This window comes from Trachurus japonicus, chromosome 13 (assembly GCF_045865225.1).
Source record: "Trachurus japonicus isolate A0001 chromosome 13, Traja_1.0".
Lineage (NCBI taxonomy): Eukaryota > Metazoa > Chordata > Actinopteri > Carangiformes > Carangidae > Trachurus > Trachurus japonicus.
The window spans coordinates 34,028,430-34,046,244 of NC_140919.1; the positions used below are offsets into that span (position 1 = coordinate 34,028,430).

The following is a 17,815-nucleotide window of genomic DNA, read 5'->3' on the forward strand; positions in this document are numbered from 1 at the left end:
TTGTATGGGTCTGGGGTTTGAGCCAGCCTTCAGGCGTCACCATTCTGAAGAGCTGGTCTCTGAGGCTGCGGCTCTGGCAGCTGCTGCGCTGACTGGCCTCGGCAGCCTGAGCGTTGCATCTCATCAGGAACAGTCTACACATGATATAAAGCCTTTCATGCATTACATGAGTCACGACCTTCGCTGGCTGATAGTAGATCCAGCACAGAGACAGAGACAATGGTGGTGACGTCAGCGGGGCGTGGTGACCGATGCCAACTTTAAAAAAAAAAAAAGGTGGTGGTGAAAGAACCGATGGGATAACCACTGCTAATGTAAATACACAAACACAATGGAGTCGCCTCCACCCGCCTGCTCCTCTCTCTTATCTGTCTTGACTAACTGCTCTGCCTCTTCCTGCTGCGCTCCTGCTGCCCTTTCTTCTCTCCGATGTCACAGTGTTTAAACAGAGATAGGAGGCCTGAAAAGTAAAATGAAAAAAAAAAAGAAAAAAATCAGGGTCGTCTTTGTCCTCGTTCTCCGTCCTGCTCTCACCCAGTGTGCTGAGAAGTACACTCCCACGTAGTGTCCCTCCAGAGAGCTGCTGTCTGTTGTCTGCCTGTTGTTCCTGAGCAGAGGCCCTGCCACCACCTCCGCAAACGGCTTCGGCCCCCAGGGGAACTCCAGGCCTGCGAGAGGGTAGGAGAGTGGAGGGGGGAAAAGGAAGACAAGAGGGGAAAAAAATCAACAAAAGAAAGATAAGAGAACAGGAGTCCACAGCCATGCTAGCAGCTCTGTGAAGCTGTTTATAGAAACACAAACGCTTTGAGCTGAAGGCTAATGTTGGCATGCTAACATGTGGCGTGTTAGCAAGTCATGCCCACAGTGGCAATGCTAACTGTTTCAGAGGTAAGGTGTAGTGTACACTAACGTTTATCATTTATTTCCAAGTTCACTGGTTTGGTTTATCATGCAGCATTTTAGTGATTAGCCTGAAACGCTGGAAATACAACTGAAGGTGATGGAAATGTAAGTTTCGCAGGTACGGGGACACAAATCAAACACTGGATTTATTTCATTTCACACCAATCATCTATTCACTGTTATAGACATTTAACTGAAAAACCTCAAACATCTATGGTGCATCAGAGGAAAAGTCAGGATCAGCTTGGATCTTTGGATTTAATGTTTGAGAACATTTCTTGACAATCCATCTAATATTAATTTAGGCTAGATGTTTCAGTCTGGAGTCTGGAGATAAAAACAGAAACACTCTGTCTCCGACGTGGCTGTTGATAACAAGAAATTATGAGTACTTGTCATGAACCCATTTCTCACAGGTTTTTCACTTTACTTATTTATTTTAATCACATTCACTTTTGCAAGCACACACCTGATGTGAAATCCGATATTAATGATGGCTGAAAGCCATGCCTCTCCAGCAAATGAAGGCTGCCAGAAATACCTCTCTCCCGCTCTCTTTCACACCCCTCTTTTCACTTTTCAAGGTGTCTTCATTGTTACTGTCAAGCTCTGCAGAGATGCATTTGGTACATCTGAATTAAAAAAGGGGGTAATCATAAATAAAAACCTTGTATGGTGGGTTACTAATGGTGTCTTTATGTGAGCGCGGTTGTTTAGGGCTTCATTAGGCAAGAGTGACACATCTGCACTGCGCTGGTGTAGCCTTTTATTGTTGCACTGATTGTAAAAGTGCACTCCATCTTTGCGCTGCAGGCTAGTCTGCCTCCACTCAAGTCGGGCCTTTCATTGAGAGTGAAAGGCAGAGGGTCCTGAATTGTTCACCCACCCCTCCCAGTTTTGATGTATATAGCAAACTTTTACTGCCATTTCCCTCTCCAAACCGTAGCTGCTGTAGCTGAATTGATTTGTAACGTCTGCAGCTTCTCTCAGTTTGCCTCATACAGGAAAAACTGAGACATAGAGCAAACCCATACCTTTGCTTTTTCACTTTGAGAGAGAGAGAGAGAGAGAGGTCGTTAGAAAAGCGTGTCTAACCGAGTGCCAGCGTCCATGCTGCTGAGGCCAGAGATTAATCTCTTCTCTAGCCACATCTAGTTTGGAAGAACAGTTAATGACTCATGGAGATAATACTGCAGGCTAGGACTGGCTTTCATTAGACAGACAGTGAAATCTGTCACTGTCCTCGTGCAAAATCCATTTGCTTTTCTGCTTTGCTGCAATAGTGCCTCTATTCTGCCTTCTCACATGACGAATGGCACTTCTTTTTTTTCCCACCAAAGCTGACCAAACAGAGTGTGAAGAAGCAACATTTTAAAACATTGAGATCCTCTCAGCCACAGAGGACGTCCTCTACAGAGAAGGAATGCGAACCCACTCTTGTTAATTCTCTGTTTCCACTTCAAAGTGCAGAAATTATAGGGTTAGCAGATGAGGGAGTGAGACATGGACACGCTATAATATTCATGCTGCACCATAATTATGGCAGTATCAACACAAACGAGGGGAGAAAAAAAAATTATTGCAAAATGCTTGGGCCGTATGGTGAGTGATGTGGCACTGTGATATCTCCACAGGGAACCCGGAGCAGGCGTTTGGTAAACATCATTATAGAGAATCAGTGTGAGTGTTGTGTCTGTGTATATGCAGGTGTAACCTTAGTTACGACACTTATTTTGGTTGACTTTAATTTCCCAAGTTTATCTTACTCATCCAAGCTGCAGAGAGACATTTTGGATTATTGCAGAGTTAATCTTACTCCAGCTGTTGTTATTTCATCATGAATCACCGCACTGTAACTTTAAGTGTCTTTTCCGTGGAAAAAACAGAAAAACTAAACTTATCTGTGTCTGTTTCATTAAAAGGTGAAAAATGTGATCTGTGTGGAGTGATTAGAAGATTAACAATTTACATAAGGCAAACATAAATGCATAAAAGTCCCATCACATTTTACACATGGGTTTAGTTACTTTGCTTCAAATGATGCTCTTTTAATGACGTCTTCTTGTTGCAACCAGAGAACCAGAGAAAGAGAATGTCTTTCTCTGGTCTAATGGCACCTGATGGAAAATTAGTGCTGCCAACTGCTATTCACATAAAACAAATGGATAGAAAACTCACATTAAAGTACATTATTTCATTTACTTTATTCTTTATCACCAATTAACCTGACTCATTGTTGTTCCTTATGTTTAAGGTTAAGATGCACATTTTACCTCAGGTTTATACCAGCTGTTGTTTTAAGGGAGGCAGATGTAGCAGACTGAGTGAGTGAATTATGCTGCATTACTGTCTTGCTGTGGAAAACTGCAACCTGCATGTAAACCACAGACCAGAGTAACCAAGGAATGCTTCCCACCAAGAATTAAGGGTTACGCATGTGAGGGAATTGATTTGAAAATTGTTTTGTCCTTTTGACCTACAAATGACTTCCTATTACCTCATTAAATAGTGATATTTTTAGGGTCGACTGAACGAAGGTCGGGGTTAAGGTCAGAGCTTGAGGTCAGGGAATGAAGATAAATCAGTGTGAATGTCTGCGGATCTCACCTTTAGGGTCGTCTCTGACCACTAGGAGGCCATTTCGACACACCACCTTCCCCGTAGCCGCATCCACAAACACCAAAGATGGGATACTGGTTACCTTGTACTTGTTCCACAGCTTCATCTGTAAAAAGAAAAGGATGGAGAGGAGAGAGGTTACTGAGGAGAAACACTTCAAATAGCGCATCCGTATGTATTTCAATTTTAGAGCTGAAACTGAAAGCTGGGACTGTTAAACCACTAAAACAACACGGTATGTGCAACACAAATGGCAGCTGTAGGCCAAACACTCTCTCTGCCGTTTAAAACTGACTCCAGAGGCAAGAAGGTGGGATAAAAATAAGAGTGCAGTCAGCCCTGAGGTGAATTAGCAGAGGGTGAGGAGCACACCGCTGCAAGGCTGATCCAACTTTAAAGAGGCTGAATTGGAGCAAACTCATGCTATCTTTGCTGTGTCATGAATACGAGTGAAAGCTGAAAAAGAAACAATTTCTGTCTGCAGTCTGAACCACTCTCAAGTGTTGAGCACTCAGAATTACCGCAGGTTTTGAGATTTACAATTCATATTTTCACAGGTATTTACGAGCGCCCACTGGCCTTACATTTGGTCATAATGGCCTCCTATATGATGAGTTGGTGTTATTGCAGCCTCTTAAAGCCAGAAAAGACGCTTCAAAGGCAGAAAATGTGTGCATGAACCGATGCTATTTATAGAGTTCGGCGACCAGTGTAGTGCTTAACATCAAAGAGCAGATCAGGCATTTCACATATCTGAGACTAACTTTCCATATCAGAGGGAAGAGTCCCAGACTGTGAATAGAAAACAGCCGTGCCTTGTAAAGAGCAGCGATCGGCACGGTTTAGTGTTGCTGCAGAAGAAGAGCTGGAAAAAGTAGAGGAAGAGGAAGAAGAAGAAGAAGGAGAAGAAGAAGGGGATCCCTCTGAGTCTTGAAACCCCCTCAGAAAATTCTGCCAAGTGAGAAACACCAGATGAATGTCAGTCTTTTATTTAAGCTAGTTTTCAGGTTCAAAATGCCTTTAATGACTTGCAGCTACTAGTGTCAAAAAGCAGTTAACAAGGAGTAGTGAGCTCATCTTTTATAAGCAAACACATATTTCACTCTGTCTTTAAATTTATTTCCTGCTGCACAAAGCCAAACAATTCACTACCTGTATAATCAAATGATTTGCGCTGTCTGGGTGCTGCGATACTTATTCTAAATGGTTTTAAGCCAAATGAAGTCATCGTCGCTGCTTTCCTTAGGACTCAGTAGAGAAGTATGGGGGTTTTAGTTACCACTGAGCTCCAGGTTGATGAAAACCTTTTGTTGCTCTTTATGTAAAAACAGTGACTTCACCGCAGGAGCACAGAGACTCCTGCAAGCTGTCCTCTCTCTTCCTCCCGTCTGCACATCCCCAGTGTGCGTTTCTGCTCAGAATGTGGCGCCTGCTGCTTTTTGCGAGCGCACGACAACATGTGCAACTTGCGCGGAGGTCAACCGCAAGCCCTCTCTGACAGCGGAGGTCAGACGGTCTGTCCCACGGACAAGACGACCCGGAGCCTCCAGACTATGTCGGTCTGGAAGTCCCTCAAAAAAGCAAACTTTCAGCGTCTGCCACGGTCAACAGCTTCACCACACGCTCCATGCTGCTCTGGAAACTCAATCTCTCTGCACAAATTGAGGAGGTTTAGGGGCCATTAACCGTGACTTCTCCCAAAAGCAAGACATGCCTGTCGCTGCATCCGTGTGAGAAAAGACAACAACTCTGTAGCCATTTCTCTCAGCTGCCTGCTGTCACCCAGGCTGATGATGTGAGATTGAAAGGCGGATTTAGACGAAGGAGGGTGAGAGGGACACAAAAGAAAAAGAAAAACAGAGTGATAGGGTGATTGGTTCTGCACTAGCACTAAAATGTCAAGAAATGTATTCCATGTCAAGGCCCATGGGTGTGCAGCGGCATATAAATGAGCTAATATGATTGTGAAAACAGACAGGAGGTTGAAAATGTGACACGGCCTCAATAACCTGCACTGTAAACTGTGTTCCTTGTCTGAATTCAAGTCCAAGGACGCAGGGTGTTGTGTGCAGTATAGATTGTAAAAAAAAGAAAAAAAGAATGAATAAAAAACTCTGTAGAGGGATTCATCCTGCTGGGGAATCATGAAATTTCACGGAAATCCACCTAATAGTTGAGATATTTCAGTCTGGACCTAACCGAGCCGACGCTGACGTCCTCTGAGCCGAATCCATCACCATGACACCACAGGTTAGAGAACGTCATCGTTCCACGGGGATCTTTAGTCTAAAAGCGGAGGACGATGGCTGCGTATCAATCTGAGGGCTTTCGAAGACCTATTATTTCTCATATGCTGCAGCATCAAGAGAGCAGCTGAGAGATTTGTGTAGCAACCTCAGAGGCAGAACCAATTCCTCCTCTTTGTCTTTCCACTAATTTACTGCATCCTTGAATCATGTCTGCCTGGTTATTTGGCTGCAGATCAGAGTAGCCCCCGGATGCTAAATCCTTCGAGGGTTTAGATCTGCCTTTAGAACGAAAAGGGCTGTTATGATTTCAGGGGCGGATGAACAACCTTGTAACTACAAAAGCTACACATCCGAATGACTGTCTCAAAAAAATTTAAAAAAATAACACAGACGTCAAATGGATTTTAGCATCTTGAGAGCTGAAAATTCATGGTGCATGGTTGGGAGGGGGGGCATCGTGCTTGTCACACAGCTCAGTGTTGAGTTTTCACTGTCGCCTAACCCAAAAAATCTTCCTCCGAAACACAGAAGACAATAGCTCTCACAAAGACAGCGAGCTCTTCCTCCTCCTCCTGAATAGAAAACATGAGGATCACATGCCACAGCGATCCGTTTCCCTCAAAACACTGTTACATTGTTGAGAGCCGCAGGCTGTCTATTATAGCTGAGAAAATAAACACAGACTGCGACATGATACAGTGTGTTGTACTAAAAAACACACATAAACCATGTTGTCAAATCTGTCCTCGTTCGCGGTCTGAGAAACAGCTTCAGCCTTGTACAAGTGTTAAAGATATTTTTGTCATCTCCTCAGATTTTATTAGTCTGTAGTGTACATTTATTGGATTAAAATGTTTTCTAATAATGAAATTGTTTGACCATTTGGGAAATTTGTGTTTATTTCCTTGCTGACAGTCAATGGCCAGTTTGATATCTGTGTCATAAATACAAAGCCACATCCAAGAGCCTTAGAGGTTGAAACACCAACGTCAAACTGTCCAAAGGCAACAAAACCCAACTGTAAAATACACAACTTCCAAAATTAATCAACAACTTTTTTGATAACTAATTAAGTTTTTAGTTCCTTAATAAAAAAATCCAATCATTTTGCTTCTGACATGTGATTTGTTTTTCTTACGTGTCAATATCTTTGGGTTTATTCAGACAAAATAAGACATAACTCTGGATATTTTCTAGGTAAACAATGTTTCTTTGCAGAAATACACAAGTTATCAGTCCAACAGAAACAGTGGGGCACCAGCTAATTATAATGTGAACTGCCTGTGGATTGTATTCACTGCATCATGATTGCATGTCGCCACTCTCTCTCTAAGGGGGCTTCTATTCATTATCAATATCAACAGAGTGTGTAACTGCATGGTAGAGCAAGAGTCTTGGCTATTAAGTTACACACACACAGACACAGACACACACACAGACACACACAGGTTGAAGTATGCCAATAACCCCTGTAGAGAGCCCACCAACTGTTAAGACTCTAGAGAGAGCTGGAAATCCATACTAACAATCCATTTGCTCTCCTGGACATGCAGGCATTAGCCTCACACTACGCCCAGTGCTCATCATGCTAATTGGATCACGCACGACTGCAGATCCATATCCAGAAGAGCAAATCAGCCCACTGTGGAGCCTGTGCATCCCCGTGCATGGACATACCAGGGTTGAAAATCTTATTGCCCCACTAGTCAAGAAAATAATACTGAATCCTATTTTTTTTAATGTAAAGCTATATTAAAGCAGAAGTAAGCGATCCGGTCGTTTTGGCTAATGCTGCGTTCCAGGTAGGCTTTTGAAACCGTAAATTACAGCTTCAAGTCACAACTTACGACTTTGTAGCGTTCCAGGCAACCCACTCGTGTTTTTCCGACCTGTTTTACCGGTGAAAGTCACTATAACGGCCACTCATAACTTCCGACCCGTGAACTCGTACCAGATCGAACTGGTACGACTTCACAGGTCGGAAAAACACGAGTTACGAGTTTCCTTGAACGCACCATAACAGTCCTCGTCCCTACGTCACCACATTCACGGCGTCCCTTGGCTGCACACACAGCCCTGCATGCCGTTCTCTCTCCTCATTGGATAAAAACTGTAGGATACGATAAATGTTTTCTCTTCGGCTCAGAGCAGAGCAGAGTGACTGACAGACCCGTGTTTCAGACCAAACACTCTATGTAAGTGATTGCTGTCGGAAGATATAACTATTTAAGACTTATATTAACACAAATATATCACTTACTTCTGCTTTAATCTAATGGACCAATGACTGAATTCATGTATTACCTGTACCTGGTCTTGACTGTGAGAAAGCAAGGGGAAACCATTTTTTTTTTTAAGGGAAACAAACCCAATCCCATGACATCCACATTCCCATGTTAGATGTCATGCGTGGCGATCACTTTCACGCCTCTTTGCACTGTTGCACTTTATAGCAACATTCTACACTTTAAGGGTGGGTTCGCTTAGGTAGAGCCCCCCCCCCTCTGCCTCCCGATCCCCCAACTCTCCGTGGTCTAAAAACTTTATAATCCACACACATCTGCTTTAGTTTTGGCTCAGACCCTTTTGCAAGCCCCCCCACCCCCCTAACCACCGGTAGCCTTGTCCTGCAGTGAAACCCAGCCTCCACAGCTCACTAACTGATGGCTCTCTACAGCGGCCGTGCTGGTATGAGTGTCACCCTGTTGAGAGAACTAGAGTGGAAGAAATTTCATCACTCAGCATGCCCAATTCACCTATGATTGTTCGAGCCCTATATCTCCTCCCAAAATCAGCTTTCACTGAGCCCATCAGGCCCGAGGCATCTGCCAGACGCTCCCACTGCTGCTTCATTTCAGCAGTGCCACTACAAAGGAAAGTCATGCCTTTACAACACAGGACATGAGAGGCGCCCCGCTGTGATGCTGATAGCAGCTCAGCCCTTTATCTCTGACTATTATATTATATATGAGAGACAAATGGCTGATAATCTAATTGATGTCTTGGGGGGTGGGGATGGGGGTACATTGTCAGGTCATTCATTTATTAATTCATTCATTCATTCCATGTCATCCAGATAAGAAACCTACAGATTAAAAAAAAAAACATCAAATTTGTAGATTTTGATTTAAGCTCCTCATTGGAGTCTCAATGACATTCATCACTGGGGTAAAAAGAAAATGCTGTACTCATAATCTCTTCATTCATGTCAAGAGGAATTTATTAGCACAGTTCACGGTGCAGATGTGAAAAACAAGTGAGAGGTCACAGATGAAATCATGTTACAGTTTGATTTAATTTAAATTCTCCAGAGACGAGAGCTTTTCAAAATAGAATTAAATATCTCCAGTCGTACAAGGACCCCTCCTGTACAGAAGAGATAACTGTCAGGTGGTCAATGGCTTTGAGCCCTCCCATAGATTTTTAGTTAAGTGTGTGAAGCCATTTGTTATAAAATGGGCGGTTGTCTGTCTGATGGACCCACCATCCCCCTTAAGACGCATTTGTCTTCTGATGGGACTTTAAATTTAAATTGCCTGCAGGCAGTGTGATCTCTGACTGTAAGGGTTTATTGTAGCGGTGGAGGAGAGAGGCAGGCAGGACTGGGGCTCCTGGGTTTGCTTCTTGACCTTTTTCTTCTTTAGAAATCAAACCATCACCTGTGTAGTGTGGATAACTTCATCCACAGATGGATTCAAACCGGCGCGTTGGCGGCGCATCGGCATCAACGGCCCATTCATCATGTGTCAGGAAGCTCTCGTATCTAAAATCACTCTGCGTTTCCTTCTTAGTCCTCGGGTTGAAGACACATGAGAAACAAACTTCTTCTGCCCACTTCTCTACATCTCCCTGACAGACACCACTGTAGCTCCCTTCAGGCTGGGCCCCTGCAGCTTCGACTTACATTCCTCAATGCTGCACCCCGCCTCTGCTCAATCTGCTCCTGAGGCTCTCACTAACTGCCTGTATCCACTTCAAAACGCTGTTGCTGCTCTTCATGGCTACAAAGGGAGCTCTCCACCCCCCCGCCCACCGCCACCACCCACCCCACCTCTCAGCCGTACTTCAGCCCACACTACGGCGGCTAGTGTGTGTTACTTGGTGCCTCCATCTGTGCTGCTCTGACCCAACTATCGCTTTACCCCGGTCAAGAGCCTCCGCTGCCGGTGGTGAAATACACACCTCAAAAGGCCGTGACAGCTGCATAGTCGCTGCCCTCTCTCTGAGTGATGGCCTAATGTGCTTCAGCTTCATTTCATTTTGCATGTAATGTAGTTTTGGTTTTCATAAAACCACCACAGGAACTATGCTTTCATCTTCGGTGGAGCTTGGGTTCAGATAGTCAGGTTCCACTGAGGACTGGACCTGGATTGACAAAATATTTTAGGACTAACAAATTGCTTCTCAAGCATTTTATCGCTCTGATTACTTTTACTTTTTGTTTTTATTCGTAAAGACAAACACTGCTGATGGTTGAAATGACCAACATTACGCAAACCTCATAGTTCTGATTTGGACCTGTAGTGTGGTTACAGCTGTTATCTCAGCATTCAATATCAATCAATGGTCAACAACATCTTATTGTAGGTTTCGGAGCTGCAATTGTGATAATGTTGGTTAAATACCCCCCCCCCAAAACAGAAAATGCATGACCTCCTTGAGCAACATACTGTAGATCACAGACCTAAACTGAATCTTTAAGTGCTGGTTATTTATAACTTTCGTTTATTGGAAACTTGATAAAATTCCATAAGGGATTCAACAGGATTTGGATTTAATACTGGATACAGCTTTGATAAATGCTATCAAACCCCAGCCTTAATCTTTAGAGTTTCAGTGTCACTCAGTTTTGCGTCATTGGTGTCACAAGATTTAAGAAATGTTACCCAGTTTTTCCATTTTCCAACCACTTCCATTTTTTCCTCGAGTGTCAGCTATGTTCCTAAAATATAAAAAGCCACTCACTCCATCCTATTCCACCGTGCTCATTACAGAGGCTCATCCTGCGCTACACAGACACTGATGGGTAAATGCACTTCCCCAAAAATTGCCGTGCTGAAAGCGCACAGCGGGCTGCACATCATGCCTCTTCAATGCAAAAAAAAATGTTGCTTCTATTTGGTGTATTTTATTAATCCAATAACATTCTCCAGTCGAGCCGTTTTGGTGGTGGATCCTCTCTAGACACAGACAGGAGACGTTGGCCAAAATTGCTTTTTTCAGTTGCCAGGGCAACCACCCCCCCCAGCACCCCACCCCTCCACAAAGTCAGGACATGTCACAGAGTGCCAGACACATTGTGGGCTCTTAGTTAATAATTCAGTGATAAATTAACGGTTTTGTGAGGAAAACAGGTGCCAGAATGTCAGAGGGCTTAGGGGAAATAACCCAGAAGAAAAAGAGAGAGAGAGAGAGAAGAGAGAGACAGAAAGGGGGAGAGGGAGAGAGAGAGATGTGTGTGGGTGTTTCCCCCCTTCCAGCCTTGTGTGGAGGCACAAAAGCAACCCCCTGAATACAGCCTCTAAATCCAAACTTGGACCCTGCATGGTGAGAAGTTTTTATGTAGTCGAGAACGCAGCGTAAAAAAAAAAAAAAAAAAAAGCAGGGGGGATTGTAAAGGAGTAAAAAGCCATGGCTCAATAGGTATCTGCAGCATTGTCTCTCCACAGACGTGGACTGCCCCTGAGGCCTACATTCAGCGAGGTCAAAGGTCACGACGGCAGGGGGTGCATTCTTCACTCCCAGTGGCGTTTAGACGAGTCTGCCTGCCTCCCTGCCCCCTCCGCCACCTTAAATCCCTGTTCTTTATTTCTCTCTCCACATCAGCCCCCCCCTTTTTTATGAAAACTTACAAAGAGCAAAGTGTAAACCTATTACACACACACACACGGACAGGCCATGTCCACAATGATGTGGAAACATTTTAAATTGCATCCTTTCCAACCCTTGCTTTGCACTCATGCTAAACTGACATTTCAACCACTAAATGCATTTTTTTTGAAGGCACTCTCCATCCATAGAGAATAAAATTAAAAACTCCAGTCTTCTGGACACTGATGTGTGATTCATCATGTGATGTGAGGCATCTCTGTGTCATGTGATCCATTTTTTCCTGTGCTGCCTTATCATGCTTTATTGCTGTAAATAAAATCCATTGAGGGAATTTCACAGATGTATTGCTACGCATACAGAAATCTTTATATCATAAGGAGTCTGCTTTAGAAAAAATAGTTCACTCAACGTACCGACAATAGGTATTGTTGCAAAGCTGGTCAAGCTTTTTTTTATGTGACATGTAGATGCAGTTACACATTGACAAAAGGAGAAATCCACTGCTCACAATTCTTAAGTCATTTCTGGAATGATTCTGTTTTGATTGCGGTAAAATAAAGAAGGTTTCACATTTCTAATCACTGAACGTTCATTTTCCTGGTTGCAATGTAAACCGTCGTAGGCAGATTTGAACGAAATTAGCTTCATGAGTTGGTTGTAAACACTGTTGGCATCTGACATTTAAATGTTTCCAGATTGTGTGTTTGCTTTACTGTTTCCAAAAGAAGGGCTGGAACAAGAGAAGGTACATGTGTAATGCTAACTCGCCACCTCCCTAAAAAACAGTGAAGAGCAGAGCAGCACTGCATATGAGACTACACTAGTAGGCTAGCATTCAGGTACAGCTATGACACAACACAAAGTGCAGTTAGCTAAGCACATAGTAGGCTACTTGCACTTCCACTTGGACCGTGGCCTACTACAGTAACGGAAGCTTATTAGCTGGATATGCTAATATTTAAATTGTACTCTAACCAAAATCAGCTGACAAAATAAACTTGGCTTCCAATCTACAACTAAAAAACATGTATATACATTTTGAGTTTTCAAATTGTGTGTTTCAAGAGTGAAAAACAAACAAGAAAAAAGGACAAAGAGAAAAAGATTGCACACAAGCAGTCGGCTACACTGCATGTGGAGTTGTGTGATTTCAAGGTATCATTATTATTCAGGCCAATCTCTCTATGTCAATCATTAAGTGCTGCTGAAATTACAACTCAAGTGAGCAGTAATGATTTACCGCTATGCTGGCTGACAGAAGCTCATTGTGTGAACATTGTGTCATGATTTCTCAGGTGGGTGTAACTCACACCTTCTCCATCAGCCCACATTTCATCAAGTCAAGGCCTGTGGAGTCTTAACAGCCAGATAGAGATGATATAAAGCTGGTCTGGCTCTGGACCAGTTCTATCAGTTACCTTAGCGTGACCCTCTGAGACGGGCATTTTACATTAGCAGCAATCGGCCAACTCATGACTTGGACAGCCTTGTGCATTTTTTGGAGTGTGCTGTGTGCCAAAAGGTAATGCAACACACACACCCTCCCGTCTCTCCCCGCTGTAATCCAGTACAGTAAGGAACGGTTCTGCCGTTAAATAAGAAGTCAGATATGTGCGCAAACTGAAAGCACCAGCAAAGCATTTTGTAAAGCTTCATTAAGTCAGGCGATTACATATTTATAATCAGACAAATCACACATTAAAATAAGCCTTGATTTTATGCATGTGCTTTTTACTTTTACCGCTCAATTAGCTACGCTCAGCAAACAGACCCACAGCAGCCATGCATTAGGCTCCAAATTACTCAGTTTCTCTGGTACTCTTTCCTGGAGTGCCAAGGGAGGGGATGGAGGGGGGCTGGGTGTTGGATTTAGACAGCTTCCCAGTTGTGACCTCTGGTTGACCCCACATTTAACTCCCTCCAGTCCTCCTCCTCCTCCTCCTCCTCATGCTGGAGCCATGGGAAGTCTGCCGAAGCTGCAGCTCGATCCCTGATCCCATCACAACACATTAATATTTATGGAAATTTGAAGGGAACATTTCAGACGCATTATCTGTGATTTGTGCATAATCAGGACAGACTGTATATGCTACAGTCCACATCTCCACATTTGGGTGGCTGGTTAGCACTCTTTAGCTAATCCACAGTGAGGAAATAAACTGCATGGATCTAATTCCAGTATGAAACTGCTTTATAATGACATTTAAATGGTGAGCGTGTCATTGCATCCTGGGGCTGGTTTCACAAAGACATTTTAGATGGGTCTGTGGTGTTGTACCAGTCTCCAACTAATGCAACAAAAACAGCTTTACAACAAAAAAGACTGAATTCATTTCGACTTTAATACTGTAGTTAACCATGTTTTTAGTCTTTCTCTACCCAGAAGTCCTACTTAGGATATACAACAACTACACACCTGTACAACAGACAAATTTATCTACATATATCTGAAGCCACATTCAGAGTTTATCTTTGTGAAACCAGCCACTGGCATCACTGAACAGAAGCCAGCCAGACTGACGGCATGCAAAACACAGACAACATATCAAAATAAAAAGGTCAGTAGACCATGCAATAACAATAATCTTACAAGCTGACTGCAAGCTACACTGCACAAAATCTTGGTCTTATGTTTAACTCAGTAAACAAGTTTTGTCCAAAACACAGAGCTCACCAGTGCATTGAAAAGCCTCAGAGAGGTTGGAACAGATGAATGCTGCAAAAACTGGGAAACATGAAATACAGATTGTACAAAGTGAGTTTGAGTTAAATATGCCCTTGCTCACGAGTGTTTTGCTGCATCTATTCAAGTCATAATTCAGACACAGATTAGTTTGCAATCTTGAGTTATAGCAGCAGTCATATTGTGGGATTGTGATCCTATATTTCTTACAGGGTCAATTCTTTTTTTTTTGCAGCTGTCTTTAGTCACCCTGTCATTCAAAAAAAAAAGTATGACAATCTAAATAGATCTTGAATAATGTTCAACAGATCCAATAAAACTTTATATATACAATAAGTGGCATGATGTTGAGATACTATGCACTTGGCAGGGTAGAGGACGTTTCTGGTCCAGCTCTACCCTCAAGAGTGGAGCTTCATAAATCACAGTGACACCCTGAGTCTGCTCTGCCTCATAAAACAATGGACTTCTGACAGAGGTAGCACACCAAGGTCTCAACATGTGAATGCACACACACGCACACATACTATATATAGCACACAGAGGCCTAACAACCTCCTTTTGTCCCTAGAAACTGAATCCATATCTTCAAATCTCGCAAGTCTGCTGCTGTGGGCTGTGATGCACAACGACAACCTGCCACACCAACAATGGTTACAGTTTCCTGAGGGGAAGGGTGTTCCTACTCTCTCTGCCCATTACCGGCTCTACAGTGACATTTGGTTACACGGTGACACTTTATACCCATCCATTAACCTGTTTCCTCCTCTAGTATTACGCTCATTAAAAGTCACATCTGTTTGTCTGTCGTTGCAGACCGTCTCCGTGCATTTTATAGCTGCGCTGTACATCTGGACCCCTCTCCTGTCTCTCACAGCAACCACAGTGTCTCGCAAAAAAAGACAATGGAAATAAAGAAGAATGATTTGAGAGGAGACACACAGGTCTAAAACAGTTATTTAAAAAAAAAACAGGACATAAAAGTACACTGTAAAAATACTTTCCTGTATAAATTGGCTTTGGGAAGCTGTTTGAAAGATGCTACTGATCTGGCGAGCCTCAGCCCTAGCACTGTTGCCATACGTCAGGAGCTCTGACAGCAAAGACCGGGTCACCTTTTGTTATAAGCCTTGGAACAACCTGTAAGACTCTGCCAGAAGACCTCAGGCAACGCTCCTGCTCAAAATAGTTATAAAAAAAAGGGTCTGATATGTAGCTCTAAGCCAAGTGAATAAACAAAATAAACACCCATCAATTTTCCAGATACTTGAGGGCAGGAGTGTGGTGGCAACACAGCAAACAAAGTGTTCTTTTCCTCTTACAACTTGCTTGAACAACCTCACCTGGCTCAGTTCAGTATAGTTGGAGCGGTGTCTTGGTGCCTGCTAGAACACGTCACCACACACTAAAGAATCAGCTCGATTCATTGTGGCCGCAATCTACCATCTTATTTGTCCCCCATCCAGAATGGTAAAAATCAGCAAAACCCAGAGCTCATTTTTGGCCTTGAAACTGTCGTGTTTCCCGTTTTAGCCCATTAACTACAGAATGCATGAACTTTACAAAATTATAGGGCTGCAACTAATGATTAGTTTCATTTTGAACAAGTTATTTGGTCTATAAAATGTAAGAAAATAGTTTTTCAAGAGCCCAAATTAACATCTTCAAACTGCATTACAATCACAGGGGGAGTAAGAAAACCACCAAGTATTCACATTAGAGACAAAAGAACCAGTGAATTCTCACCACTTTTCCTTGGGAAATATTAACTGATAAATAATCGTTTCTAGTCTATATTGGTATCCATTTTCAGCAATGTATCCTGTGTACAGTATCTAGTTTGTTCTGGCCTTCCATGAACCATTTCAGAAATCTCTTTATTATGACCATCAAAGGGTCTGAATGGATAAGGAGGAGCCAAAAAGCAGTCAACACACAAAAGTCCCACCCTAAGGCCCATTTAGCGGTTGTTCTGGAGATTTAGATCATATCACATGATCTTCATCAGCAGATGGAGTTCACTCAGTTGTTTTTGAATTGTAGATATTCATATTTTTATTTTCAAAAGATCGCTTTTATGAAAACACAGATAAGAAGTCCTTTGAGTGGAGGAGTTTAAGGTTCCTTCTTGGCCTTGGAGATGACAGTTGAAAAAGACACAAAACCAATCTGACATCAAATCTAGATCCATGTCCTGAAGCGATCTGAAAATATCAAAAGCTCAAGAAAAAACTCTAAATTTGCCTTCCAAGTCAGTGACTGGACTTTGGACCTCAACAAACCATGCTATTTAAATCAAAAATGCATGTCATGAATAATAATAACATAATGTTGTTCAGTTCTGGTATCTCTTGCACAACAATATGGATGCTCACCAACTAAGTTGTGTAACGTCCTTCAACGCCTCATCAGGGACTTCTCAAAACAGTCCCTGCCCTCATACAAGCCGTTACCATAAACAATAAATGTACAGTCAGAAAATAAGGGTGATCAGACGGTGATAGTGACGGATTGTGCATCTAAAACAAGTTTCATGCAAGCGGATCATCAGTGAACACCTTACTTGCAAAACAAGGCACTGGAACTTGTTAGCAAGAACAAAAAAGTTCAATAACGTGAAACAAGCTAAACCAACTTCTTACGTCTTTTTAAGTTCCTTTAAGGAGACTGTGATGACAGTTCATCTCAATCCTTCTCCGCTAAGAATGAGCCAATCATAATATGACTGACAAGCAGTTGAGTGCCACTGATACTGTGGAAGTGGAAGTGTGTAGTAATCTTTTTTATCCCAAGCGCTGAGTGATAATCCGGTCTTCTTTCCTGCCAACACAACACACACCAGTCTGACAGTAGGGTTATTATATGACAGGAGCCACTTAACTTTAAAAGAGTCAATACAATTTACACAACCGCCCTTGTTGTCAGAAGAGGCGTAGTCTCGCACATGAGGAACGTCTGTAAAGAAGCAGGTTATTCTACGCCGCGTGCGTTGTGCCGCTTTTCTCCCCCGAGGATTTGTCAAAAAGCTTCTTTAAGCGCCGTTACATGCCGCCGAAAACGTTGTGTTGAGAGGTTACACAAAGGGTGACACCGGGGTTTTAACACTGTAAACAAACGTCTGAGAAGCGAGAGTGAGCAAACAGCAGCAGAGACAAGCAGGCGGACGGAGAGGAGGGTTAGAGGCATAAGTCAATTTTCAGGGTCACGTCACCATGGTGGAGGGCTGATTGACAGGGCAGAGCGCAGGTTCAAAGTTCAACCCTTTAATAGCCTGGTTTTAACAGCGCGACCTTCATGTCAGCCGTTCACGCCTAACATCCACACAACCCCTGATCCTTCCCGATACCACGGTCGCAGCTTTAAAACGAAACTCCGACTGTATAAGGGAAAAAAAAAACTTTTTTAAATAAACAGTCAGTAATCTCGTCACTCACCAGCTTGTAGACCTGAGGGCCTCCTTTACTGGGATTTGTCTTGTACACACCTGTGAAAACTCCTCGGAAGGAAACACAGCCAAGATTAAAACAAT

At 43.0% G+C, this 17,815-nt stretch overlaps 1 protein-coding gene across 1 annotated transcript in view; it reads right to left on the minus strand.

Annotated features, from left to right (window-relative positions):
- nxn (nucleoredoxin) overlaps window positions 1–17,815 on the minus strand; it is a 61,614-nt gene that overhangs the window by 11,036 nt on the left and 32,763 nt on the right. Inside the window, exons 2-3 of the mRNA XM_085796136.1 lie at window positions 3,511–3,628; window positions 535–668 (exon numbers count right to left, since the gene is read on the minus strand). Of these exons, the coding sequence (XP_085652262.1) occupies window positions 535–668; window positions 3,511–3,628 (252 nt within the window). The remainder of the gene's footprint in view (window positions 1–534; window positions 669–3,510; window positions 3,629–17,815) is intronic.